Source organism: Rhipicephalus microplus, chromosome 7, assembly GCF_043290135.1.
Source record: "Rhipicephalus microplus isolate Deutch F79 chromosome 7, USDA_Rmic, whole genome shotgun sequence".
Lineage (NCBI taxonomy): Eukaryota > Metazoa > Arthropoda > Arachnida > Ixodida > Ixodidae > Rhipicephalus > Rhipicephalus microplus.
The window spans coordinates 87,323,524-87,351,310 of record NC_134706.1 but is presented as its reverse complement, the minus strand read 5'-3'; the positions used below and the strand labels follow the sequence as shown (position 1 = coordinate 87,351,310).

The following is a 27,787-nucleotide window of genomic DNA, read 5'->3' as shown; positions in this document are numbered from 1 at the left end:
CTAAACATTTCTACCTGTCTAGAAGGATTTTTCCTCCACCTCACAAAAATCTAACCCGGCCCCAAGCACTTACATTAAGGCTTTTGCAAACGCGGATGTACCCTACTTTGAAAATGTTACACATCATGTACCCTGACCTATATCCAAGTAATCTTTGTCCACATTGTGGGGAAATAGCTTCATTAGAACACATGCTCTGGCAGTGCACCAAATTCGCTCATTTATCGCACATCACCTCTGCCAGATGGGAGGCGGCAATCCGCAGCTCATCCTTGGCAGATCAGCTCTGGGCTGTCCACAAAGCCCGCGAGGCGGCTGAGGAGCTTGGCATCTCAGTCCCCACGTGGGAGCTGCCCGCAACACAGTGATCAGTGGCGCAATTATGTAAAAATTCCAAATCCGGACGGAGGCGGTCTGTCGGTGACGTCAAAAAATGGGCGGTCTGCAGCGGTCGCGAGGATGAAGGGAAGTGAACAGCCAATGAGCGAAATGAAGCCTCGCGTCATCATTTTGACGTGGACTTGGGGACCGTATAGCAAAGTGAAAAGTGTTTTTAACGTGTTGAAAAATGTTTAACTACTATTGATCATCATCAAATTGTGTTGGCACAAGTTTTCAAACGTTTATTAAGGAATACGGCACAATATAAACGTATTTTTCTTGTTATTGTTATAAAATAAAGCTAAATTTAGCGGGACGGTACGTAGTGGCGCTAAATACAACCCCGTTTCAAGCAATTACTGTTTTCATATCTCCTTCACTATACAAACCTAAACAGCGCAACTTTCGAAGTTGTTGGCTCAGTCGAGCGCAATCGTGGCGGAGGTCAACTGTACCAGTAGTCAACAGCAGCAGCGGCTCATCGGCGTTATCCGAGGCTCAGCGCGCGCTGGTGCTCGCCTTTATGGACGAACATCCCCAGCTCGTGGCGAATGCCATCGAGCTGCGGCACGGCGTCACCATCACCGATCGGTGGCGGCTGTGGCAAGAGCTCAGCGACGCGCTGAACCATGAAGTGCCTGCGCAGGAATGACAGGCTTGGTGGCGCAGGCCGGTGCGCGAGGCCCGCCGTGACACCGCCGCCATCAGAGACGCACAAACGTAAGTGACCGTCGAATGGCACGGGCAATATGTTCTGTGACATTAGTGTATATTTTCAGGGGCACTGTATGGGGTTGGCTGCCTGGCTTCCGCGGCCAGGTTCTACAGTTGACTGGGATGACACGCTTCAGTGGCGTTTTTGGTCTCACTTATCAACAGGTAAGCACTCTGCCGCCGCAGTATCACGGGTTCCTGAGCGGTACCATGACAGAGTTTGATATCTGAAGGGGTGCCTTTAGAGGAACCTTGTTAAACGGGAATAAAGCGCACGAGAAAGTAATCAAAAGTGGGTAGGTTTGACTAAAATCTCAGTTTGCAGCCCTTGCAGTACAAGGGGTATTAAATTATCATAAAACACGCAATGACTGCGGGCAAGTGCATGCACTAAAATGGTAATACATGACATCAATGACCACTGAATTGCTGCAGAACATTTCCGAAGATGTTTAGTACTTAAGGTTGCAAAATAGCCAGAGTAACGAATACCCACTTTCTGAAAGATCATGCTTACTACGCTTTCCAGCAGGCGAATGTTCCCACTGCTGCAGTGGAAATGGATGTGGAGGCCACTGAAGCGGCTGTAGATGGCAGTGACACAGTAACACGCAAGCATCTGAGAACTTAGTGCTTTATTGAGTGCAGGACTGGAACCTTGAGCAGGGCGACAAGGTGCTCAAGGTGAGTAGACCCTTTGTTTACATTTTACATAAGGGGCATAAGCAGTCTCCATGTTCTATTATGATGACTGAAACCAACTTGGGCTGTAAACAAGAACCATGCATTGTATTGAGGGCATGGTATCGGGTATCTGCAATGATAAACTGCCGGGCAAAAGGTTAGTTAGCCCTGGGGCTCTTTCATGGTGAGAGATGCATTTGAGGACATTAATAAAGAGCAGTTTCAACAAATGTTTGTAGGTCCACACGAGGAGGGCATAGCTTGTACACAAAGCTTCCCACTTTCAAAGGATGCCATCAGGCCAGTTGATCTTCAACAGAGGGGAAGTTGTTGTGCCCGTTGGAATTCTTGGCAGCAGCAGCAGCTTCCAGCCACGAGATGGTTAAGGGTTTACCGGCAGCTCACTTAAACATTTACACCATGATGATTCATCGCAGGTGCTGCGGGAGATGAAAAAATCAACCACCCGCATCGCTCCTGCAGAACGGCGTGTGGCAGCGGCACAGGAGAAAGCGGCAGCGGTGCAGGAGGGCACTGGCCATGGCTGAGGGCTTTCTGCGAGAAAGGGATACGTAGTTTCGTTTAATTTTTCGTCATGTGTTCAATGTTTTTTCTTGTCATCATTCATTATAGATTTGTCGGTTTCAATGTGTTTAGGTGCTGCTGTTCATGTTCAATTTTATACGGTTCTGGAGACATATACATAGTTTAGTTTGTTTTTCGCCATGTTTTCAACTTTTTATCATTTATAATTGGTTTAGTGTTTTTGATATGTTTACGTGTTGCTGTTCATGTTCTATTTTATTCATTTTTTGTTTGCATTTAGTACATATTACTAGATTTAGGTTAGCATTTACTTTGTATAAGGAGTGCAGCATTTTTTATGTTCGATATATGCATTTCTCAATGTATGTTCCAGCTGTTCTAGTGGCAGTGTTTTTTACCCACATTTCAAAGGTGTCCAGTCATTCACACGGAGACCACGAGTGTATAGTTGACATTTTCTGTTAATGTTTCTTTGATATTTGTATTGTCCCACTGTGTTTTCTAGCTCACTGTGATTTTTATTCAGCATTACCACATAGTGTAGTAATGTGATATCTTTTTGCATCACACTGTGATATTTTCATTTCAGCACAATGAGGCTAAGATGCAACAACTACATTCCGAATCTTGTTTGGGAGCGCTAAGCTAGTAAGTGGTCATCTCGCATCTTGTTTGGGAGCGCTAAGCTAGTAAGTGGTCATCTCGCACAGTTTTACAGAGGAAAATGGTCATCACAGCAACATGCCAGCGATTGATTTCATCTAGTTTTCGTTGTAAACGACTCTTTGCGGGAATAAATTTCGAACGTGCTATGGCTTGGGAGCCGCGAGATGGCTGAGGGAATTATTCATGCTGTATGTTATCAAAACAACTCGCCTGTTGTTTGCCGTCTTGATTTGCATATTTTTTAGCATTGCAGCATGACTGCAGTCGTGAATTCAAATAAATGTTATTTTAACATTCACACAATGTTTAGGACAATGAGCAAAAAAAACAGCACAACTTGACAAGCACAATTGCTCGTCAAGCCTGGCGTGCACAATTGAATGCTTGTAGTCAGTCACTATGACAAGATATGGACTTATGTATCATGTGTTCATACAACATGTTTTTAATGGAATCTCGATTTTTATGCGTTCTGGTGAAAAGAATTTTGAGACGTTGCTGCATTGTTCGCACAATTTTGTGATAGCAACATTCAGCACAGAGTGCCGCTCATATATGCTTGCTCCAATCTAGTCTGTTGTGACTGTGATCGCTATTATGGAAAAGGGTGTTTCTGTTGCATATTTCATGTGCCACTTAAAGAAAATGCAGCATTTTGACATTGCCACCTTGCTTCATATTGAAGCACAAGTAAGTACTCTGTGTATTCAAATGTGGCAAACACAGCCCTTTCATGTCTAGATGCACTAGAATCAGTGTAAATAAATTATGTGTGGGATATGAAAACATGAAAACTCACCGTTCCTGTGTACTTCAAAAAAGGTCCAAGACAGCGCTGCTGCCGTCTCTGAGGAGCACGTTGCGTGGTGTGAGCATATGGCTCCCCCTTGGCTCTCCATCGTCATCCTCAGCTGGTGGCATGTCCACGACATACTCGTCCAAGGTCCAGTCGCCTGCATGCAACGCAATGTTGTGGAGAGCAAAGCAAGCATAGATGATTTGCGCTGCCTGATCGGGGTTGTAGAGCATCGTTCGAAAGTGCTGCAAGCAGCGCAACTTGCTTTTCAACACGGCGATACACCTTTACACAACATTGTGCATGGATGCGTGCTCCTTGTTGTATCGGCCTTCGGAAGTGTTGCACGGTTGACTCCCAAGGACTGGAATTAGGAGCCACGGCTTGAGTGGATAGCCTGCGTCTCCTGCAATGTAAGCATAAAAGCTGAGTGCTCTGCCCAGATAGTACACATTAATACTTACCAAGCAGATATTCGCCAGGCTGCAGATGTGCAGCTAGGCGTGCACGCAGTGGGTTGTGTTCCCACACCCAGGAGTCTTGGCACGAATCTGGGAATCATGGGTCTATGACAATTATGCGCAGCCATGCTTTGCACATCTGCGATGAGGAGCGATATAAAATAGTACTGCATTTATACTCAGAATAAATCCCTTTTTTCTACGCATATGCAGGAAACAATGCGTACTAGTACAGTCATTGGTACAAGGAGCTTCACTTAGAGGGAAAAACAGGGTGTAGCACACTGAGGAGGGGGGAGTGTGGGGGCAACGACCCCACCTCTGCTGTACACATAACTACGACTTCCACTGAATGATCGATAAGTGAAAAGCTACGCGTTGCTCTTGGGAAAAAAACACTCGTAAATACCAAAGCCAGCTCGTCCAATTGTGATTGTAAGCACTTTCGTGTTGGAAATACCTCCCTGTCGTGTATATACTTCTGCTACGTCTGCTGCCCATATTACCGATTACCTCTAAAATGCACAATTCAATTGCGTATGCATGCCAGTGCAAAAACGGCAACTGGCTCACGCACAAAACACTTGCCACTTATTATTACCGAGGCCTTGCGAGCCACCATCTAGCTCGCACCCAATTCCCTGCAGGTTCTTTTTCATTCGTTGCATTATTACTTTTTCCAGCTTTGGCGTCACAACTGAACAATTGCTCCGAAGGGCGAGTAATAAACGATCCTAACAGTACTTACGATCATGACGTTAGGACATAATAGCCCCTTCTGGACATGAAGCTCGCCGTGTCGGCCAGTCTGAATCCCTCTGGCTTGCGAATGGTGACCAACGTGCCATCGGCACACGCCAGCACCCCTGGGATGCAACCGCGTAGCACAAACTCCACCTTTGCCTCATCCTTAGCAGCTGTTGTCAGTAGGAAGTCCGCCACTCTTTTTCTAGCAGCCACGGTAATGATCGCCTCCGTCACCTCGTGGATAGTGTTGCTCACCGCCGACTGAGACATGCCGATGTGTTCCTCGCGACCAATGCTCTTCTGGAAGCTACCGGTGGCGAAAAATCGCAGCGCGCACAACACCTTTCTCTCTGTGGAAAGGCCACTGGCTCGCTGGCATCCGATGATAGGATCAAGTTCGTGGCACAAGCTACGCACTGTTCGTTTGGACAGACGAAAACATTGCCGGAACTCTTCTTCGCTGAACTCTTCAAATGCATCTTTTACCTCGCGTCGTCACCTCTGCTCGGTTAAAGCTGCCGCACAGGCAAGGCGAAGTACCGTGTCAGTGGGAAACGCCATGTTGTCTAAGTGTCCCGGTGCCGAAAAGTCGCGCATTTTTTCCATTTCAATCCAATCCAGGCCACCTTGCAGCCATTTCAATCCATCCGGTTGCTTTCGGACAGTCTCTCCGACCGTTCCATCGCCTTTCTCCGAAAACCGAAAAAAAAGAGTCACGTGACACTCCAGTTCACGTCACTCATAACGTCACAGCATTCGTCACAGCTTGTATGGGCCAATCGCGTGCGACTCAATGAAAAAGACCGCCTTTGTCCGGATTTGGAACTTTTATATAATTGCGCCACTGTGTTTTGGAGGACCAAATAAAAGTTTATCCAATCCAATCCAATCCAATCTCAGAGGTCCAACTTTTGCAGCAGTATATTTGTCGTGAAATAATGCTCTCTCAACCATTGATTTCTCTGCAGATATTTATTACTACGAGAACTGTCATTCTCGGAACTAAAGAGCCGTTTTCTTGGGGCAATGCTCAAGCTTTCTTACGTAGCTCGCATCTGCATAGACATCATCATTGGCACGTGGGTTAATGTTTACAGTCGCGCTTGCGTTGCACGTGTGCGCACGTTGACTTTTAAAACGTTGCCAAAGATGCTTTACCTCGTCGGCCTGGGTCTCGGAGATGTCCGTGACATCACAATAAAAGGTCTAGAGATTGTCAAAAAGTGCTCGAAAGTGTACCTCGAATCCTACACGTCGGTACTGTCTGTCGGCGCGGCGCAGCTGGTGAGTTAATTCTTCTCCTATGCCCGATTTTGTTCACTTACGCGACTTGACGGTAATCAGAAACATTATCTTACGCGAAGGCAGCGCTTACGTCGTGCGTTTGCAGTGTAGCGTGCTATGCATGTACACCACTGTTCTCAAAAGGCACGTGATGGTGCTTGCGTTGTTTCGATCCCGTTAAGTTGGGCCAACGCCTTCTAGAAATTGGTTGGGCGCGTTTGGTGGCTAACTGCTTCAACAGTCAAGCTAAACGTTCAGTATAGCGGTTTGTTCATTAAGGGTGGTAATTGCGATAGATCAGGGGAACCGAAAGGGCGGGTAATGTATCACACAAACAGCCTTCGATACTGATCGCCCGTGGTCATAAATATCCGCATGATTCCTTTTGCATCCAACTAAATGCCAAACTATGTGCAGTGTTTTTGTTTTTCGGCGTTTTCTGGCGTCGCGTCTCTCGGCGTCATGATATAAATGCCGCCAAAATGGGCGGCCAACGCCTACGCGCAGCGTCACACATTGCGATCGAAAGGATTGTCCCCAGGAGCGGAGGCATTGCCTCCGTGACCGGCCCTCCTTTGACAAATTAGCGTCATTCGGAACGTAACGACGACGTCACAAATTTTGGCGATCTGTGACGTCATGCGGTGACGTCTTCACGTGACGATTTTGTCGCAACACTCGTGCCCATATACTACTACGCCTAGACTGCGCTCTGCTTACGCGCTATAGTTCTCTGGAGTTACTACAGTTCTCTGCCCTAGTGTATCCACCTTATCCGCGACCATATAGTAAAATATATCAAGTGTCGCTTTCCCATAACATGGTGTCCTGCTGTCTCAGGTCTCCAAATATCCGCTTAGAATTGTGTATCTATTTTTGGCTCAATATAAATTGGAAGACCTTTTTTGTGTGCCATATATGTTGTTTAAGAGTTGCTCTTGTTGCAGGAAGAGTTCTATGGGAAGCAACTAATAGTCGCTGATCGTGAACTCGTGGAGCAGGGATGCGGTACGTGCAGTACTTTAATCTATCAATTTCCTTGCAGCAGTTATTTAGTTGTTGTGCTTTGCATCAGTATTTGTTAATTCATTATGCTGTCTCACATTACTCCATGAAATTGAAGAAAAGAGCGATATGAAAATCGAGGATAGGCTTGGAAGGAGCAAAAAAATATATATAAACTTGTAGCTTGAGCTGGCGTGGGTAACGTGTCTCGTGAAATGTTTTTCTTGGAAGTGGCATCACTCATTCTAAAGTTTTCGACATCATGATGTGTTTCATAAAGTCAAATTATATGCAAATATACCTGCATTTCATTTCCTAACTGTAACATCCGGAGCATTACGGAGGCATGCTGTAATAATTTTAAAAAAATGCAGTGGTTGACTGAAATAGCTATATCAGAGTATACTATCAGCACCTCACACGTATCGAGGTGCGTCAAACTTGTGCAGTTGTTATGAAAGTAGTGGCTTCTCTGCTATGTTTCAAACCTGGCAGTGTCTTCAATGTTAAAGATCCTAATTTCTTGCAAATTAGAAACCTCTGCCAAGAATAGCGTGCTGCAGCGCTTTGCAGACTACATAGAGGCTTGTACGACATAGGCCTATATTTCTGTGTCATGTCTCAGTCATTCTATGTTTACGAATGTTTCAAAACAAACTAGAAATTACCACTGCAAGTTGCACAGTTTGTTACAGACAGCTTGTTGTATACTACTCAAATAAATTTTGCATAATTATGAGTACATAAAGAATGGTTGTATACTGATATGTGGCTACTCTGAGTGTTAACAGATTGCTTTTCAATAAGCTGTATTTTGTGTGTGCTGTTGTGAGGATACCAAAATGCATAGGGTCATCAGCTGTATATTCTCCTACATAAACATGCTCATCGTTACCAGAATACATAGCCGTGGCCCTGTAACAACATTGATACCATATCTTCAGTGCCTTCTTGATTGCAAATTGATTCTTGCGTGTGGCAGCTGACTAATACTGTTTCACATCATCATATGTGAAACACAGTGCAACAAATTAGACACTAAAACTTGAATTATATTGTTGATCATTAATACAAAGGCCAGATGTAATAAGCTATTACAGCTTTTGAAAAAACCCTAGCAACATTGCCCTTCATATGATTTTATTGTGTAGTGACATTACTTGACACTAGTACTGTATCGCACTTAACTACGTCCTAGTGAAATTTCATCTAAAGAGCCTCTTTCAGTTCCGAAGAGCGCCCCCACTGGAGATAGCCAAAAGAAATCGAAGCTGGGGTTTAGTGGCCTCTGAAGTTGTCCGTCGTGCTTCAGTAAATGGTCATGGGGAATCGGCAATTTTTCATGATAATTTGCAAACCTGCGATGCCAGGTGCCACACAGTGACCCCTCCCAAAACATGGTGCGTAAAACGCCATGCTGTACAGGCACAGACTCGTCTGCTGAAAAAGGCCCACTGACGCAAGAAAGCAAAGAATGAATAGTTAAGGTTGTATGAACATAGCTTTGTTATGTTACATGTGCAGTGATGGAAGTGCTGCTCTAAACTGCTCCAAAGATAAATGCTGCTCCTAAAAGCAATTTTCGTTGATAGTTGCTTCAAACCTGCTCCGAAATGGCACTGAGAGAATGAGAATGATGAACTTTTACTGTTTGACCAGCTCACAAGCCCTAAACAAAAAAAAAACTTGGCAGACCCCACCTACAGTGGAAATTGATGACATGCGAAGCACGAATGAGAAATGCTCATATGTCACTTTAAAATCAGCACAACGGTACGAGGTAGAGGTAAATGATGCCGTACATGACTTCCCTGTCATGATTATCATGTTTGAATGTGTCGTTTACCTTCGTCATCTGTTCACGTCACGTAATACCAAATTTAGTATATGTGGAGCTAGCAAAGCAGCCGCGAGCACGCTATGAGCGTGGTATGGTGTCATGTTTCTACAAGAAAGGCCTGTCAGGATTATTATGTTTGCACCAGTCATATTTTCCCCATCCATTGACGTCACGTAATACCAAATTTGGTGTATGTGGAGCTAGCAAAACGGTTGCGAGCGCATCATAAAGGGCCCCAAATACTCCAATGTAGCAGTGACACCCGCACACTGGGCACAACGGCGCTACGTTAGCAAAACGCCAGGCGCTACCAGCGCCCGTCGGCGCGGCCCGACAGCAAACGGCGCAAAATGTGACATGCTGCGCCGATGCGTTACCCACTCCCTCTTTTCGTGACAAAGGGACACTGGACACGCTGAAACGCGGATGCATCAAAGCAGAGGGGCGCGCGCCTGCGAGTATATGGCAGGACCGGCGCCTGGCGTGGCAACACCGGCAAGCACGCGTATTGCGTCATGTCGAAATGTATTGGCATCTTGACTTTGGCATGTAGTCATGTTCTCACATGACACACATCTTATGATCTTGTTTGCACCAGTCGCATACCTTCGTCATCCATTGGTGTCGCGTAATACCGAGTTTGGTACATGTGAAGCTAACAGAACGGCCGCGAGCGTATCATGAGTGTTGCATGTAGTCATGTTGTTACATGACAAGCATATCATGTTTATCATGTTTGCACCAGTATCATAGCTTTGTCATTCATTCACGTCCCGTAGTACCATGTTTGGTATATGTGAAGCTAGCGAAACGGCCGCCAGCGCATTATGAGCGTGGCATGTAGTCATGTTGTAGCATGACACGCATCTCATGATTATCATGTTTACACCAGTCACATACCTTCGTCATCCATTCATGTACCGCATTACCAAACTTAGTATATTTGACGCTAACGAAATGGCCGCGAGCGCATCATGAGCGTGTAATGTAGTCATGTTGTTACATGACACGCATGTCATGATTTTCATGTTATGATCTGTTGCTTGTGTTCGCCATGCAATCATGTCATACCATACCAGTTTTGCAACATGCCATGTGAACAAAACCACCGCAAGAGCTGCAGGACAATGAAATGTACATCATGACATGTATGACATAAATATCATGATTTTCATGTTATGACTAGTCAAATATGTTTTTCATACCGTCATGTTATGCCATACCAATTTTGGTATTGATACCATTATCGAAACGGCCAGGAGAGTGTGAACAAAACCACCGCAAGAGCTGCAGGACAATGAAATGTACATCATGACATGTATGACATAACTATCATGATTTTCATGTTATGACTAGTCAAATATGTTTTTCATACCGTCATGTTATGCCATACCAAGTTTGGTATCGATACCATTATCGAAACGGCCAGGAGAGCTAAAAGTCGTAGGCGGCTAAATAGATATATAGATAGGCAGGCACGGCATGTACGCACGCACGCTCAAAGTTGCTGAAATTTGCTAAGAAATGCTTCGCATTTAAAAGAATCCATATACTATCATCCCAGTATACTACTAATGTACAGCATTATTGGCTCTGATCTCATTGAGCATACATCTCAGTTGGCTGGGCTGCTTTTTTTTTTCTTTTTTTAGCTAGACTTGCAGGCTTGTGTGGTTAAATGTGAAGATGAGTGGGCTTGCCTTTCTCTCGTACTGAATGGCCACTGCTTATTTTGCTACAGTTATGTGGGACTGGGGCTACTTCTAAAATGTGGAGCTCAGTGCTACCAGTTTGATTTGATTACTGCTATAAATACTAGTATTTTAATTATATAGCGCATTTCACGGCACATTTTCGAAAAGCAGCCATTTTGTCGATTGTTGGCTTCTTGAAATATACATCGATTGTACTCTGTGAAATATATTTTATAACAAATATTAATATTTAGGAGATGCTTCGAGGATGATTTGAACACATCTTTTTTTACTCCGAATACACGTATGGCTGCTCCAAAGCAATACTTTTCCCTCTCCAAAGTTTGCTCCAAACAGTAAAAAGTCACTTCCATCGCTGCATGTGCAGCAGGGGATGTGTTGATGCCAGTTATAATTGTTGTTTGCCCATTTTTCTGTTTTGGTTCAGAAGTAACATTTTCTCATATTTACTGTTATATTTGCTATATTACCAGCTGATATGCTTGAAGCTGCCGTCGAAGAGGAGGTGGCATTTCTGGTAGTCGGCGATCCGTTTGGGTATGTGATTTAATCCTCCCCAGCGACCCGCTTTTTGCAAGGTGGCCCAGTGTAGTTCACTGAAATTGATATTTGGGCTCGTGAGGGGGGTACGCCATTTATGGGAACGTTGCACATAAACGACATAGACTCAAGAAGGAACGAAGCACACAGAGCACTATGTGCTATTGGTCATTTATTCTGGTGTTCGTGCCCATTGTGCACCGCATTATATTCTTTAGTGGCCCAATGCGCATTCAAACAACTGTTGCAGCGGAGTATTGATCGAAGTTGAAACCTCCTAGATTGGGGACTCTGCTCTCGGAGTGATTAAATGCTTGTTTCTTATCATTGTGTACCTAAAGTGTAACATGAAGTCGCAAGCAAGTTGTCAGTAGAATGTTGCACATCTGGGTACCAAGCTTTTTTTTTTTGACAGCACCAATGTAATTGTGGGGAAAAAAGACAAAGATGCACGAGTAATTGCTGGGGCAATCACCGTCAGAAAGAAGGGCACCACTTGTGTCAGCGCGTCCTTGGTGTCGCGACCTAGATTGATGTACCTTCAAGTTCTTTTGGTTGAACTGCCATTCGCAGTGCCACCACGCACTCTGACCTGATGCTTCGTGCTCACGAGCGGGGTGTCAAGACGCAAGTTGTTCACAATGCCTCTATTCTGACAGCAGTCGGCTGCTGCGGCCTTCAGGTGAGGAGCTCCTTGCGCTATGTGCAACTGAAATGTTAGGCTTCGGCAACGTGTTTCTCGGGCTTGTGGTATGAAACTCGAAATAACATGACCTTACTGGCGTGACGATAGTTACAGCGCGAGAACAAAACGAGGACGAAGAGACAAGTCGTTCTGTTTTGTTCTCGTGATATAACTATCGTCATGTCATACCAACTAGCCCAAACTGCCACACTTACTGCCATGTTTTGTCGTTTGTGGATGACATCATTGACATAAATTTATTTTGACATCACGGGAGACATTACGAAAGTTGCAACATTGATGCTGTGGGACAAAAGCCATAGGCATGTGCACTATTTGACAACATAGCAAACAGCAGCATGAGATCATTAGTCAATAAACAGTATTAAAACATAGATTGCAGGATAATATTTATTTGAATTATAAAACAACTAGGAAAATGTTTTTACAGAGGAACAGTATAAATGCTGCATCGTAGGAAACTATTTCATGTTAGTGGCAGTGAAGCTCATCACTTGGTGACCATAGTTATCATGTCTGTGAGGGATTTCCATTCACAAATGACTGATGTGCTTTTGACAGAGGGGAGGAACGTAGCCTCCCACCAGTGAATTTTCTTTCCATTCTCCCCCACATATCCAGCCGCTTCACCACTACTAGTGCGTGCGGATTGCCGCATTTTGCATGGCATATGAGAGGCCAGTGTGTTTGAATTTTTAAGCCCGCTGTAGCAATTGTGCGCCGAAAATGAACAGAATTGTCGGATGTGAACAGGTCAACAGGTTACCACTGTACTCTGTTTGGCTGCAACAACAACGATCGGAAGCATGAAAAACTGGCAGCCAAGACATTGGAAGTGCACCATATAGAATGACGTTGCGTCGCACGCCTACTCCAACAACTGCTTTGATAGGGGTGTCTGCGCCTGTGCTCATTTCTTTATAACACCAGTTGTAATTCTACTTTGGTACTGGTACTCTTTATCACCTGTACCGAAAAGAAGCAATGTCAAGGCTGCTGATCAACAGAGAGAATGTGTTTCCGAGAATCGTCGTAAAACATCAACATTCCTTGTTCCCATCCCATGCAACAACACACGAGCTGCAACGGCCGCAGCTAGCCAAATCTAAGTACGTGCAATTTCGAGGTAATCGAGTTAGCACTTCCCCTGCTACATGACAGAAAGGCCTGTGTGATAAGTGTTCTTTGGGGCAAAAACAGGCCTTGGCGTTGCTTGCAAATTTCATCATGATAGCTAGGGTAGCGTTATGACAAACTCACTTTCTTTTTTTACACCAATCTGGCTGTCCTGAATAGTCTGCCCACGTTTGTTAAAGATAGGTCGTTACCTAAACACGTACACTCGTCGTGATGTTTCTTAAATGGATACTGATACAAAATGTTTTTTTGTATATTTGCTGCTGTGTGTTCTTGCATTTTGTTTCTTCTTTTTTTTTTGCTACAGTATGTTGCTGGAGGTCTGTTAGTCATAACACGTTACATCATTTGCTGTAGCATGCAACAGATAATTAGTTACATGTTCATTACCGACCAGTCTGAGTTTCAGTTTGAGAAAGCTCCAAAAAAGACAGGCTGCCGAGTAGAATTATCACCACCTAGCATGTGCAACTTTCAAACCTGTCGGCACACAGAACTGTGACGTACTTCCCTACAGTCCGCATCGAGAAGCGCTTTCAAATAGGAAATGGGACAGCAGTGCCACCAAACACAAAGCTTCAATGTGTGCACCACAGACTCGCAAGCATGGTTTGTATAGGGCATGTCCTATAAAGTGGACGGAGAGACAAGCACTGCTGTAGCTCAGTTGTTAGAGCATTGTACACGTTATTCGAAGGTCGCAGGTTCGGTCTCTGCTAGTGGCGAGTTACTTTTTCGTGCACTTTTCTTTCTTTGCATTTATGTTACAATTACTACTAGTAGCATTCCCTGTACATTGTTTGGCATCATTGTCCGATAGTTCTCATCGCAAGGAAAGGGTGTGTTTCATCAATGTGACATTGCTAGAGCGATAGTCGTTAAATAATAGAAAACATGCTGCATTATCCTGCTAAGCATTCTTTATTGGAAGTGAGAGTCTACTTCTTACGTTTAGTGAGAGTCTACTATTTACCATCATCAGTGAAACAGTTTCGTTCTTATCGCTTATCTCGAGCTTGGCTGTTCATACCTAAGAGAATAGCTTCAACTGCTGGCCGTGTTTTGTGGGCACGGTGCATGCATATGTTTCCTGGCCGTGATGTGGGCTTCCTATTGTCCAGTTTGACCAGCCAAGTGTCCTTATTGTCCTTATTTTATTCTGTGCACTTATGATGACTGCTACCATTTTTATGGTGTGGCTGGCCTTGTGCATTGACTAGTAGTCACCTGATCAAAGCGGTGCAATCTTGCAATGCCTCGTTTGCATTAGATTTGCATTGGGACAAAAAATGTGAGGACGTGGTAGATGACTTGCTCACGAGGTACTGGTCTGAAGTTTTATTTATGCGATGTTTGTGCCCGCTGTGACACTAAAACAAGGTATGTAAACAAGTGATTAGAAACTATTAAAAAAGCTTTAAATAACAGAGGTGGTATGTGGGTATCAGGCAAAAGACGGCGCATAATTCTGACATGGCACAAGACAAGAAAGGAACAACAACAGCATTGACTTACAACTCTGTTACAACTGTTGCCATGCCTTCTTCGTTTTGTGTCCTGTCAGAATCGTGCACTTTTTTTTTTTTTGTTGTGAGCATGGAAGTACCAGCGAAGGTTCAGTCCTAGCGAGAAATGTGAAGTCGTTGTAAAGCGATTTCTGTTACAAAACAGAAGTCTCTTTGATTGATATTAAAAAGTAGAAAGCTACCAGTGTGGATTAGCGATGGAATGTCATTCCTCATATTTCAGTTCAAACATACAGATAATTGATAATGCTTTTCAAAAGAACTGGCTGTAACAAGTTGGAGAGGATTAGGTGAGGCAACAACATGCGGCGGCTTATGTCTTACTTTGTTCACTGCTTGCAAGGCACTCGGTAATCTCTGAAGAGTCAACCTCGAGCATATATATGTCGCTACGATGTAACCAATTACTTCTATCCATCCAGCTGTACAACTTTGGTGAGACGGTATCCATCGTCATGTGGACAGACACGTGGCGGCCACACAGCTACTACGACAAGATTGCTGCCAACCGCAAGCGAGGTCTCCACACGCTGTGCCTCCTCGGTGAGAAAAAGATGCCACCTGCATCGAAACTACTGCATGCCAGGGAACTGTGCAGTGCGTGCCCTGCAGTCATGAGGTCGTACATCTCTAGTGTTATAGTGGTGGGATGCAACCTTCTAAACATAAGAAGTCTGGAGAGACTTCTCCATCCAGATGACCGAATCGTGGCAGCCAACCATCTCTGTGGCTAACGAAGTGGTCCCACTCGTGCACTTGGCTAAATTCTCTAAAGGCAGGGTCACCAACCACTCGACTCATGACATCAGTCTAGAGTGCACGCCTGTAGGTGCAGGTTTGTGTGACCTGTCTTCGTGGAGAAAATGCCGTGGACCTTTAAAGGGGTACTGACACAAAAACCTTGGCCTCGTGTTTTCTGCTGCAATGCATTGCTGGGGGCCTGTTAGTCATGACACGACACATCGTTTGCTGCAGCATGCCACAGATAATTAATTACAGGCCCCTCATTATCAATCAGTTTCGGTTTGAGAGAGTTCCAAGAACTAGGTGCAACTTTCGCCACCTAGCGTGCAGCGCTTGACCACGCCAGCACATAAAACTGCGATGCACTTCCGCACGCTCCGCATAAATAATTATTTTCGAATAGAAAACGGGACTGGAATGTCGCCGAACACATAACCTTCTAAGCGTGCGCCATGGCCACGCACTCGCAACCAGCCGCCAAGAAATATAGACTGCGGGAACTAACGAGACAAAAGAAAAATGGCGGCTGTAACGTCATCATAACTTGTTTTGTTGACCGTAGCGTGGTGACGTGAAGGAAGTAACGGGTCACCTCGAGGTCCTTTCCGATGGTGTCTATAGCGCAATAGAGTCGGTCGCTCACGCAAACTTCAAAATGAATTTAAAATACTTTCCAAGCTATATTTGCTGTTCATATCTTGCAGATGATATACTTCCACGTTCCATTTCTCAAGTTTTGTAATCGCCCCAAAACACTACACAATTCTCAGCTCAAACCGCGCCTGCAGTTTTCGAGAAGCTTCCGGACTTTAGTAGATCATTTCGATAAGATCACACCCACTCTGCGAACTGTACAGATTATTCTGGAACCTACACCACCACCAGCGATAACGCTAGAACATTCGATGGCAAGAGTATAAATGCGGACGCACTTCGCCGCTTGTCAGTTGTTGATCGACAGCCGACGCTCCGTTCGCCGCTATCAGTCCAAGACTGCTACTGTAGTCCGACTTTCCGTTTACTGGGCACAGGTTCGCCCAAATAAACAATTCATTATTTGACTCGCAGTGTGCTCCATTCGTCCCCGTCACGACCCCGTGACAATACGAATGTTCACGAGAATCGACCACGCAGGCTATCTCAGCCCCAAAATTTTGTGTCAGTACCCCTTTTAAGCTGTACCCAATGACACTCATTTTGCCACTCCCAGAGTGCACTGCGCACTGCGGTGCCACTTCTTGTCACATTCTCCTGCTCACTGATTTGAGAGTTTCAGTGCAGCAGAACCCTAGTCATTGGGTCTCAATCATCTAGCACTCCATTGTGCTCACCGCACTTTCTTTTGTTCGCCAACTGCACCCAGGAAGTACTCAACAGCTTGCATATGCTAGTCATTTCAGGGTCCCAGTACTAAAGCAGACGTTTAGGATGTAATAATAGTGTAACGTGCAAGGGAACAGAAGATGAGTTGATTAATAATCAGTGTTCTTTTAGCATCATAACCAGTGGTACGCTCCTCTACATTAAAGAGTAACTCTGGTGATTATTCAACCATGCTAACGTATTGAGGATTCTGTGTCATGCAACTGGAGAAAACAAGAAGTCTAAAAACAAGGCCAAAATAACTAGGCAGTTGAAAAAACGCCTTTAAGTGACGTGTATTACTCACCAGCAGTGCAGATGCACAAGGCGTGTTTGTGTCGTTTTGTCGTTCACGCAACAAAGTCCGTGTCTGACCACTGCCGTGGGGCTCTTGCAGCCATAAGCAAGTTTGCTGTAGCAAATCGTAAAGAAAAAAGAGGAGTTGGGTGACCTTGGAGTTCGAATCTGTGGTCATTTCTTCCTATTGAAGTACGTACAAGATTGTCAGGACCAGCCATGAAGTCAGGAAAATTCGGCATTTTTTGAAACAGTTTGAACATTTGAGAGATTTTACTGTACTTGTTGCAGGCGTATTCATAGTTTAATCACGAATTCCTTTTTTGGTTTTACAACTTTATTGTTTGAACTGTGTGTAATCACTGTGTGTAACCAGTGAATCAGCTCCACTAAGTGCACCTGATGGACTGAGTGCTCTAGTGTGAATTATGCAGTTATACGACATGCTGCATTGAAACCGGAAATTCGATTCGATTGCTGCTATTAGCACTTAAGCACCTTCATAACAGTCCTCACAATTCTATTAGCTTTGGGAAAAACTCTTTCTACAACCTTTTTGATTACTCCTTTAAGCATAGCACAAACCTGTCTTAGTTTTCTGGAGAATTTTCTTAATTATATCACTCTCTGCCATCATCTCTCATGAACTCCATGTCTCTTCACCTTTCACCAGTCTTTGTACGATGTGTGGCCGGTTATCTGCTCGAGGTTTTGCAATATTTGCATGCTACCACTTTGAAATGTTCACCTAATCCACCTTCACGTGTTTGCTCTCCAATTCATGCTGTTGATGCCAAGAAAATACTTTCACTATGATGGTGCAAGTTCGTGCAACTTTAGGGGCTATTCTTATAGTGAGTTGTAATACAGGTGAACCTGTGGTACACATTCTGATTTCACTTTTTCAAGCAGTCACTTGACTCATGCTGAGTGCTCTGAGAAACATTGGCACCGATTGGTGATGTTCTCTTGGCTTTCTGCGCTGTCCTTGCAGACATCAAGATGAAAGAGAAGTCGATAGAGAACCTCATCAAGTGAGTGCAATGCAACTGTCGTCCCATTTTTTGTATGTCACGAGCTAAGTGTGCATGACCATTCATTGTGATGGTGACGTCATAAACCTCGTTACAAGAGTCACATCCATTATGAAAACATTGTTTTTTTTTCATATTTTAATGAATTCAAGGAGATAGCCACAGGAAACAGCCTTGGTTTTACTTCATTACGTGTCGTGCCGTATTTGCACTCGGGTACAGATGCAGCAAATCATGTTTATAACCGAGTTAGTACACCCAGGAGGAGTATAATGCTAAAAACATGCTTTATTAAGCAAAGAGTTATTGACATTACCTTCAAGCTTTTAAAACAAGCGTTCAATCAAAGAGATACCCAATGATGTTGTGTCCGGGATGGCTAATAATTAACGATGCCTGCGGCTTGTTACTGCTGGGCAGGGAATGGCGATTGTGCGCAAGGCAGCACACCACAGGTTCAGCTTCTCGCATCTATGCCTTCTCGTAATCTATGAAACGCCTTCTCGTAATCTATGAAGGCTATGTATAGTGGTTGGTTATATTCTGAGCATTTCTCTATTACCTGATTGATAGTATGAATGTGATCGATTGTTGAGTAGCCTGTTCGAAATCCTGCTTGTTCCTTTGGTTGATTGAATTCCAATGTTTTCTTTACTCTGTTAGCAATTACCTTTGTAAATAGCTTTTATACTACAGAGAGCAAGCTGATCGGCTTGTAATTCTTCAAGTCCTTGTCATCTCCTTTCTTATGTATTAGGATGATGTTAGCGTTCTTCCAAGACTCTGGTACCCTTCTCGTCAGGAGACACCTCGTAAACAGGATGGCTAGTTTTTCTAACACAATTTGTCCTCCATATTTCAGCAGATCTGATGTTACCTGATCCTCACCAGCAGCTTTGCCTCTTTGCATGCTCTCCAAAGCTTCTCTGACTTCTATCATTACTGGTGGGGTGTCATCTGGGTTATTGCTAGTTCTTATAGTATTAAAGTCGTGGTTGTCCCGGCTGCTGTACAGATCTCTGTAAAACTCCTCCGCTATTTTAACTATCCTATCCATAATGGTCGTTATTTTGCCTTCTTTGTCCCTTAGTGCATACATCCAATTTTTGCCTATCCCATGTTTCCTCTTCACTGCTTTGATGCTTCCTCCGTTTTTCAGAGCGTGTTCAATTCTCTCCATGTTATACCTTCTTACATAGGATACCTTACGCCTATAAATCAGCTTCGAAAGCTCTGCCAGTTCTATTTTGTCTGTTGTACTTGAGACGTTCATGATTTGACGCTTCTTAATGAGATTCTTCGTTTCCTGGGAAAGCTTGCCAGTGTCCTGTCTAACTACCCTGCCTCCAACTTCCACTGCACACTCTGTAATGATACTCGTCAGATTATCATTCATTGTATCTATGCTAAGGTTGGTCTCCTCACTAAGAGCCGAGTACCTGTTCTGAAGCGATACTCTGAATTCCTGTACTTTCCCTCTCACTGCTAGCTCATTGATTGGCTTCTTGCGTATCAGTTTCTGTCGTTCCTTCCTCAAATCTAGGGGAATTCGAGACCGTACCATTCTATGGTCACTGCATCGTACCTAGCCAACCAATTCCACGTCCTGCACGATGCCTGGTTGTGCACTCATTATAAAGTCTATTTCGTTATTATTTTCGCCATTAGGGCTCCTCCATGTCCACTTGCAGTTTTTTCGTTTTCGGTAGAAGGTATTCAAAATCTGTAAATTATTGCGTTCTGCGAATTCTACTAGTAGCTCTCCTCGGGCATTTCTAGTACCGATGCTATAATCTCCTACTGCCTGGTCTCCCGCCTGCTTCTTCCCTACCTTTGCATTAAAGTCTCCCATCAGTATTGTATACTGTGTTTTTACCTTACTCATTGCCGATTCCACGTCTTCATAGAAGCTTTCAACTGAAGCGTCATCATGGCTGTATGTAGGCGCGTAAGCCTGTACCACCTTCATCTTGTATCTCTTATTCAGTTTAATTACGATACCTACCACCCTTTCATTAATGCTATAGTATTCCTCTATGTTGCCAGCTATGTTTCTGTGAATTAGGAACCCCACTTCCAGTTCTGTTCTGTCAGCCAAGCCCCGATAGCAAAGGACATGCCCATTCTGTAGCACCGTATAGGCCTCATCTGTCCTCCTAACCTCACTGAGCCCTATTCTATCCCATTTAACCCCCTCCAGCTCCTCGAACAGTACAGCTAGACTTCCCTCACTAGATAAGATATGACAGGTAGATTGCCACTATCCCTCAAGAGGAAGGTATATAACTGCTGTATCTTGCCGGTACTTAGCTACGGAGCAAAAAGCTAGAGACTTAAGGGTTCAGCCTAAATTGAGGACAACGCAGCGAGCGATGGAAAGAAAAATGGTAGGTGTAAGTAACCTTAAGGGACAAGAAGAGAGCAGATTGGATTAGGGAACAAACAGGGATTAAGGATATCATAGCTGAAATCAAGAAGAGGAAATGGACATAGGCCGGGCATGTAGCGCGTAGACAGGATAACCGCTGGTCATTAAGGGTAACTAACTGGATTCTCAGAGAAGGCAAGCGAGTTAGGGGGAGACAGAAGGTAAGGTGGGCAGATGAGATTAAGAAGTTTGCGGGTATAAATTGGCAGCAGCAAGCACAGGACCGCGTTAACGGGCAGAACATGGGAGAGGCCTTTGTCCTGCAGTGGACGTAGTCAGGCTGATGATGCTGATGATGATAACATTTGAATGTTTCCACTCTTTAGGGAGATTGCCATCTTCCCATAGTTGATTGAGGATGGAAAGAAGAGGGGTTAGTTGGTTCGCTGTCAGTTGCTGTTATTGTTTGTAGGGTAGGTAATCATATCAGGGCCCGAAGCTGTTTTACAATTTGACTCCTTTAGCGCTATTATAGGTTCTGGAATTGTGAAGGGAGCACCCATTATGTTGTTGCTTTGTTTTTCCTCTGGCCACTTTGGATACTCCCGATGCCTTGCCGGTTGTGGAAAAAATGTGTTGGCACACGTATCAGCGGTGGCTGGTGCTAATGAATCGGACGCCAAACAGAGTTTTTCAGCGGCTGTTCGAGTTTTGCCCCGGCCTTCCAATGATTTCACAATGTTCCATAGCCTTTGGTTATTTATCCAACCGTGTAGCTGGTTGCAGCAATCCTGCCACTGTTGCCTACGTAGCTTGCATGCATACTTTGATGCTTGTCTCGTAAGAAGCTTAAGCTTCAGACGATTGGGAGCTGATTTTTCAGTCCTGTATGCATGTAAAGCAGCTATGCATGCCTCCCACAAGTTAAAGGGGTGCCTATCGGCCACAGGCTTTTGAGGAATCTTTTTGTAGGTTTTGCTTGCCTTCCTTGTCGCTTCTCGTATATGTTTTGTAAATTCGTCAAGGGTGACTATTTCAGGGCATCCATCCATATAAGACCGATACTTGTCCCAATCAATGAAGGAATACTCCTTTGACATAGTAAAAATTTCGCCCCAGGCAATCACAATTGGTAAGTGGCCGCTGCCAATATTGTCGGGCCATAAGTTCCAGTGCGTACCTTTTAATAGGCGCCTAACCCACGTGAGGGCTGGCGATGTATTATTCTGATTCGCGCCACCAATCCTTGTGTACTGGCCTGGCGTGTTGAGGAGGGTAAAGCCGGTGTCTTCCAAATCTTTTTTGAGTTGCTTCCCTTTGGTAGAATCTTGTGAGTATCCCCCAGAAGATGTATGGTGCGTTAACGTCTCCCAAAATTAAGGTTGGACCTTTAGGATCTATTTTACTGAGGGGTAGCTCCACATTACTTGATTTGGGAGGGCTGTAGCAGTTTAATATTTCGTATGTCTTACCCTCTATTTTGGTACGAGTCAGAATTTACAAGAATGAAACTAAAGAAAGGAGGTCGTGGACTGCCGGAAGGTTCTTCTTTGTATACATAACACATCAGCCAGATGAAACGCCAGCATAGCCCGGAATGGGGCAATATTTACCCGGTTCCTGCACGCAAATGATATGGGGAGTTTTTTCGAGAACGTTTATGATGTAAAGGAAGTCATCAACTTTTTTGGGAAGGCTTCTCGCGTTCTACTGAATTATCATAGGCATGATTCTGAACCTATGGTTTCTTCTTGATCTGCATTTGCAATAGGCCTGATGCGTTTGTTACCTTCAACCGACGTTTTTGGTTTGAGTGTCTTAATAATGTGTTGCATGTGCTGTAGCTGTGCAGCAAATTGCTCGAAGCGGCGCTCGTATTGCTCATGCTCGGGGGGGGGGGGGGGGGTTGCCCTTGACTCGAGGTTAGAGCGCCTCTGGCAGCGTTTTCTTCTTTAAATTGAATAATCACAGTTTTGAGTTCATCAATAGTTTTCTGTTGGTCACTAATAATTTGCAGATACTTCTTCTGGGTGTTTCGTCGTTCCGTTAGTTCTTGCAGAACGTTTAGATACGTCTGTGGTGCAGGCGAGGCATTAGGTGGAGACTGTGTGTTATGCACCTTAGCTGCATATGTGGTGGGGATTGTTAGCTGCATCTGAGGTTGTGTTGCCGACTGCGGGCACGTCTGCGGTGTAAGTGTTAGTTGATCGGTTGCAAGAGATTGAAAGTTCTGTTCCTCTGACTGTTGCGTCTTCTGGGTCTTTTTGCCTGATGCGCAGCGGTTTGTTAAGGAATAGGGTGCCGCTGGCTTGTGTGGTTTGTTCACTCACATACGAAGAGCAGCAGTAGCTGCTGCTACCTTTGGACAGTCGGTCGAGCGCGAGTCATGGTTCCACTGTAGTGTATGCATTTCAGAGTACGGATAAAATTCTCCTCATGTTTCGTATGGCACTTTGTGCAAACTCCTGGGTCCATTTTCAGGGCTGTGCAAACATCAGCTCTGTGTCCTATGCCTAAGCAGTTCAAGCATGACATTATCTTGGGTCTGTATTTCTGCACAGGGAAACGTACCGATTCGAAAGCCACGTATTCTGGCAGGTTTGAACCGTTGAACGTGATTAGTGCTGTGTTACACGACCCGAGGGGCCGTGCTGACACGATTTCGTGACTTGAGCTTGTCAGGCCTTGCATTAACTGCTCTTCAGTTAATCCCTTGATTCTGTGAATGACGCCTTTTATGCGGCCTTCACGGAGCGCTACATATGTATTAAACTGCACGATTTGATCGTCAATCATCAGGTGCTCCAGGATCAGCAATAGATGTGCAGCTTGCTCTGTGTAGCAATCAACTACTGCTAGGTTAGACTTGGTGAGGAGTCTGCAGTGAATGTCCGACCCCTTTATTTGAAGAAGAATTAGACTATACGCAAACTAGTATGGCGGAATCTGGGTGATGTTAACTGCCTGATCTCACGCCTATGCCTCCTGCACAGTTTCTTTTTCCGCCGGAAATCAAGACACGAACTTTTACAGCCTCCTAACAGAACTTCTTCTCGCATTAACCATTCTATCCCCATTGCACCAATCAACAGCCGTACATCTGCAATGAACGACTCCTTTTTCTCCCAAGCAATTACACTTTGGAATCGCCTCCCCGACTCCATAGATATCACACCTGACCGCACATCATTCCGCGCAAAATTGGAATCCCACTTTAATTCCACCCAATAACCCATGGCTCTAGATATATCCCACCAGCGTACTGCATGTATAATTTTTTTTGCCATATTGTTTCTACTCATTTTCCCAGTCAAAAGTTTCTTTTATTTATTGTTTGATTAGTTGTTGTCATTATGGACCAAACTGCCATATGCGTATTTAGAACTGTATTGTTTATGATAAGTTGTTTACATTGAATCGTACACCCTCACAGCGTATTTGTTGCCCCCCTCCCCTCCTTTATGTAATGCCCTCGGGCCTTTAAGGATGCAATAAATGAAAATGAAATGTTTTAGGCCTCAACATCATGGTCTCAAATAAGGTCTGTGGCTGTGGGGAGGTTGATGGCTTGGGTCGCAGGAGTTTTCGGTTCTGTACTACAGTCCAGCTTTCCTGGTCGCCCATAGCTGTATGCTCGGATGCCGCATGATGTTCAGCAAAAATATGCGGGCTTACTTGATTTCCTGTGGTGGTAGGGCCATTTGATGGTGTGTTGCTCGGAAGCCCTGACCGGGATGATCCTTGGATGATGGGGTCCCCTGGCTGGCTGTTAGAAGCATCATCCAGTTGGCTAAGGAGTTGGAATCTTGATAGTGGGATCATCTCCTCTCTTAGGTGGGCTCCCCTTCCCCTACAAGGGTAGCCGCCTCGGTGATGAGCGGTACAAGAGAACCGTTCACAGACGCCAGAAGCGTTCGTTGCAGTAGCCTGCCATGACAACCTTCCATCTCGTCGGTCAGAAATCGTCTCCTCGCCATTGGCTTCGAGATTGCAGACGCTTTTGTTTCAACTGCGCCCCGCTAGATGGCACCACCTGTCTCGTGTAACCACACGAAAATTGAATTTTCGAACCACTCGCACCATTCCCCATAATAAAGTCCGGCGGTTCTTTTTTTCGATGAATCAAACAGAAACGAACAAGCAGCATTTTATTGCGTCTCTTGATGCACGGAAGGTTCTTTATTTAGTGCAGTTAGATCGATTACTAGTGATTCATTGTAGGCGGTCCGTCTGATGTCATCGGGATAATTTTGAAAATGTTCTACTGCGGCGCTTGTGTTCTTGTGCATTTACCTTAATTTCTCGGTAAGTAGGGCACTGTTCGTGATAATATTGTCATTTTAGATGTTGTCATACGTTGAGCTTTCACTCCGACGTAAATTGTTATTTGACTTCAGTGTCCCTTTAAATGGAACCACTGATTCTCACACGATTGGGCCTGTGCTTGGATTCTGCACGCATATTTATCTCTCAGTAAATGGAACTCCCGTCAAATGGAACACACTTTGTTAATCCCTTCTTGTTCCATTTAATGAGTCTACAGTATAAAGCAAAATGGCAGACACTGTGATCCATATTTAAGTGTCTTGCACAGGGCTGTGTGGCATACCGGTTTTCTGATACCTTTCTATAAAAATAAAAAAAAATATAAATCGTATTCAAATCGTGGAAAGGCTGCTTGAGTTTGTCATTATAATTCACAGTCTCTTCATCTAATCGCACATCCTAGCCAGTTGGTCCTTTTCAAGAGATTTCTATTAACTGAGAGTATATTATGACTTTGATTAGGCATGAAAAGTGGTGACAAATGTGTTCGAAATCGCATGTAGGTGCTTGGCATAGAAAATGTCTGAGTTTCCGGAGTAATTAGACCTTTGTTTCGGTAAGACATACTCTATTAGATTGCCCTTCAGCGTCTCACGAGTTTTCTTCCATGGAGGTCATGCAAAACAGCTGTGCCAAGCAATTTTTCTTCACTAGTGACGTCTCTGCTATAACAACCATGATATCGCGTGTTTTATACTCGCCATCACGACTGTAAGCGATGCCAACTTACACTCCTAAGTTTGCTTGTGAACTCGGACAACTACTGAACTTTGAACACTCCAGTGGCTCATTTGTTATAACAACAGACAAATTATATAAAGTTTGCAGGTTCTGACCCTGTTGGTGGCAACTTTTCTTTTTTTTTCTTGCACTTTGATTTCTTTGTTTGTATCATAATTCAACAGTACAGCAAAAATACTACAAATAACGCCCCCTATACATCCCATGGCTTCATTTTCATTGTCTGTAGGCTCTTCTTAAAGTGGTCTCCGGAAGAGGTGCTACGAATGCGTTGTTGCGTAAAGCGGCCTGTGGTGCTCAACATAGCAGCATGTTGCCAAGGCAGTCACAATCCGGTGGGTGGGCAGCCAAGACGTATTCATTGCTCGCCGTCTTTCCAGGGGTCGAGACATCTATGAGCCACCACGCTTCATGACAGTCGCAGAAGCAGCCTCCCAGCTGATCGAGATACTCCAGGTGAAAAAATCTGAAGGCGTTCCTGCATCAGAATTGGGTGAGTCATTGTGGGATGTCCTGACACTGCTATTTATGCCCAGTTTTACATTAGATTCATGGCTGGCGCCTTCTCGGTCTGCTAGACGAACCTAAGCATGTTCGTGATACAGTCAATTAAATTGTAGCCACATAAATACATTAATAAAGTGGCGACAGTGACAATGCCTTAGGTTCAGCTGTGAACAATGGTGATCTGTCACCATCATTCTTGCTGGACAGATGTTTGGTCATACACTAGGAAGGATTAGGCAGCACCCTAATCCTCTAGGGAACGTGCTTTCTTATCCCCATACCTTTACATATCCAGACCTCTCCTGTGATGGATCATTCGAAGTACAAGTTTATAAATGTGCCAATCTTGGACAATAATTGGCAGCCGTGGAATTCTGATGTTCCAGGAACTGTGCATTTCCTGTATTTTATCCCGACAAGCTGGCTGCTAAAGACGGGCAATTTTTGAGAGGCACATCATTATTTCATTGTAGTGTTTAAACTTTGTAGTAAAACTTTAGACTCAACCAATCAAAAGGGGAGGGGTCTGCAATGAAACTCAGCCTAAATTAATGAAGAACGTAAAAGAAGCTCGGAAGTACACAACGTATTTCATAATTCTACATGCACTGAAATTACCATGTATGCCAGCTCATTTTCGTCTAGAATAAGAATTCACAGGATATCCACGGAGTGAGCGACGATGAGTGGAGCGTCTGTCCGCTACTATCACACTAGAACTTGCATCAGATGGACCGACGCATCGCCCCACTTATCATTATTCACTCCGTGGATATTCTGTGAATTTCTTATTATAACAGCGCCATATATCCTTTTTAATTGTCAACTATATGAAAGCCACTAATGCCATTTAGTGAGCAATTCATAAACTAAAGGTGTCTACATAGATATACGTACTACATACTAACGAAGGAGGGAATGAGCTACACCCTAAGGAACTTTGCTCTTAAAAATAAGCAAGTAACTTTTTATATCTGGCGCACCGCATTTCAATTGCATTCTTGGTTCCAGCCTATAACGAAGACAGCGCCTGTGTCGGTCTGGCTCGTGTTGGCATGGAAACGCAGCAGATCACGTGCTGTTCGCTCAAGGCTATGTCAAACTGCGACCTGGGGAGTCCCCTGCACAGCCTTGTGATTCCTGGCAAGCTTCATCCAATGGAGATCGATATGTTGAGGCTGTTTGTGACGAATCCGATTTGGTTTGACGTTGTCTGCAAGGAGGGAAGTTGATGAATTTCACGAGTAAAGATGATCTAATGATAACTTGTTCCTGGCTTATCTCGTGTTTCAATGAAATGGTGCATCACCAGACAAAGGAGGAGGACGATGTGCACTCCTGTACTAGTTCCTTTGTTTACTCAAGTGCTGTTTTATCAATGTGAGCTTCAACCAGCTCACACTACTTACTGTCTTGCTTCAGTACATCTCTGGCATCTAGTAGCAATCTTCAGAAATAGAACTGTGTCCTCTTCCTTCTCTCAGTTGTTTTGTGCCATGCTTAATTGTGATGTATGACCAACACACCCAGGGTTCCACTATAAGATTGTCAAGTGCATCAATTCCCTGTAGCTGTTTTGTGTTGTCTTGTATTTGCCGTAGATGTCCTCATGTTGACCAGGCGGCCCTTGCAGCAGTGCAGTAGCACTGCCTCGTGAGAG

General features: G+C 44.4%; 1 protein-coding gene and 2 long non-coding RNA genes across 5 annotated transcripts; 2 read left to right on the top strand and 1 right to left on the bottom strand.

Moving 5' to 3' along the window:
- The first annotated feature begins 783 nt into the window (after positions 1-783).
- Positions 784-3,785, top strand: LOC142767540 (uncharacterized). Its single transcript, XR_012884979.1, has 3 exons — positions 784-1,101; positions 1,161-1,260; positions 1,625-3,785. It is a non-coding gene; the product is annotated as an uncharacterized LOC142767540 (long non-coding RNA).
- On the bottom strand, positions 1,712-5,778 carry LOC142767539 (uncharacterized). Of its 3 annotated transcripts, none has more exons than XR_012884978.1 (4): positions 4,997-5,778; positions 4,252-4,387; positions 3,791-4,193; positions 1,712-2,334 (listed from the first exon to the last, which is right to left on the bottom strand). It is a non-coding gene; the product is annotated as an uncharacterized LOC142767539 (long non-coding RNA). The 3 variants fall into 3 exon arrangements; XR_012884977.1 differs by having other exon boundaries at positions 4,252-4,338; positions 4,997-5,777; XR_012884976.1 differs by having other exon boundaries at positions 4,252-5,776.
- Positions 5,779-5,993: 215 nt separating this feature from the next.
- On the top strand, positions 5,994-27,392 carry Dph5 (diphthine methyl ester synthase). The gene is made up of 8 exons (XM_037431057.2): positions 5,994-6,279; positions 7,227-7,287; positions 11,313-11,376; positions 11,953-12,061; positions 15,171-15,291; positions 18,146-18,185; positions 26,001-26,113; positions 27,139-27,392. The coding sequence occupies exons 1-8, from the start codon at positions 6,022-6,024 to the stop codon at positions 27,357-27,359; spliced, it is 987 nt and encodes a 328-aa protein (XP_037286954.2). The 5' UTR covers positions 5,994-6,021; the 3' UTR covers positions 27,360-27,392.
- Positions 27,393-27,787: the final 395 nt, after the last annotated feature.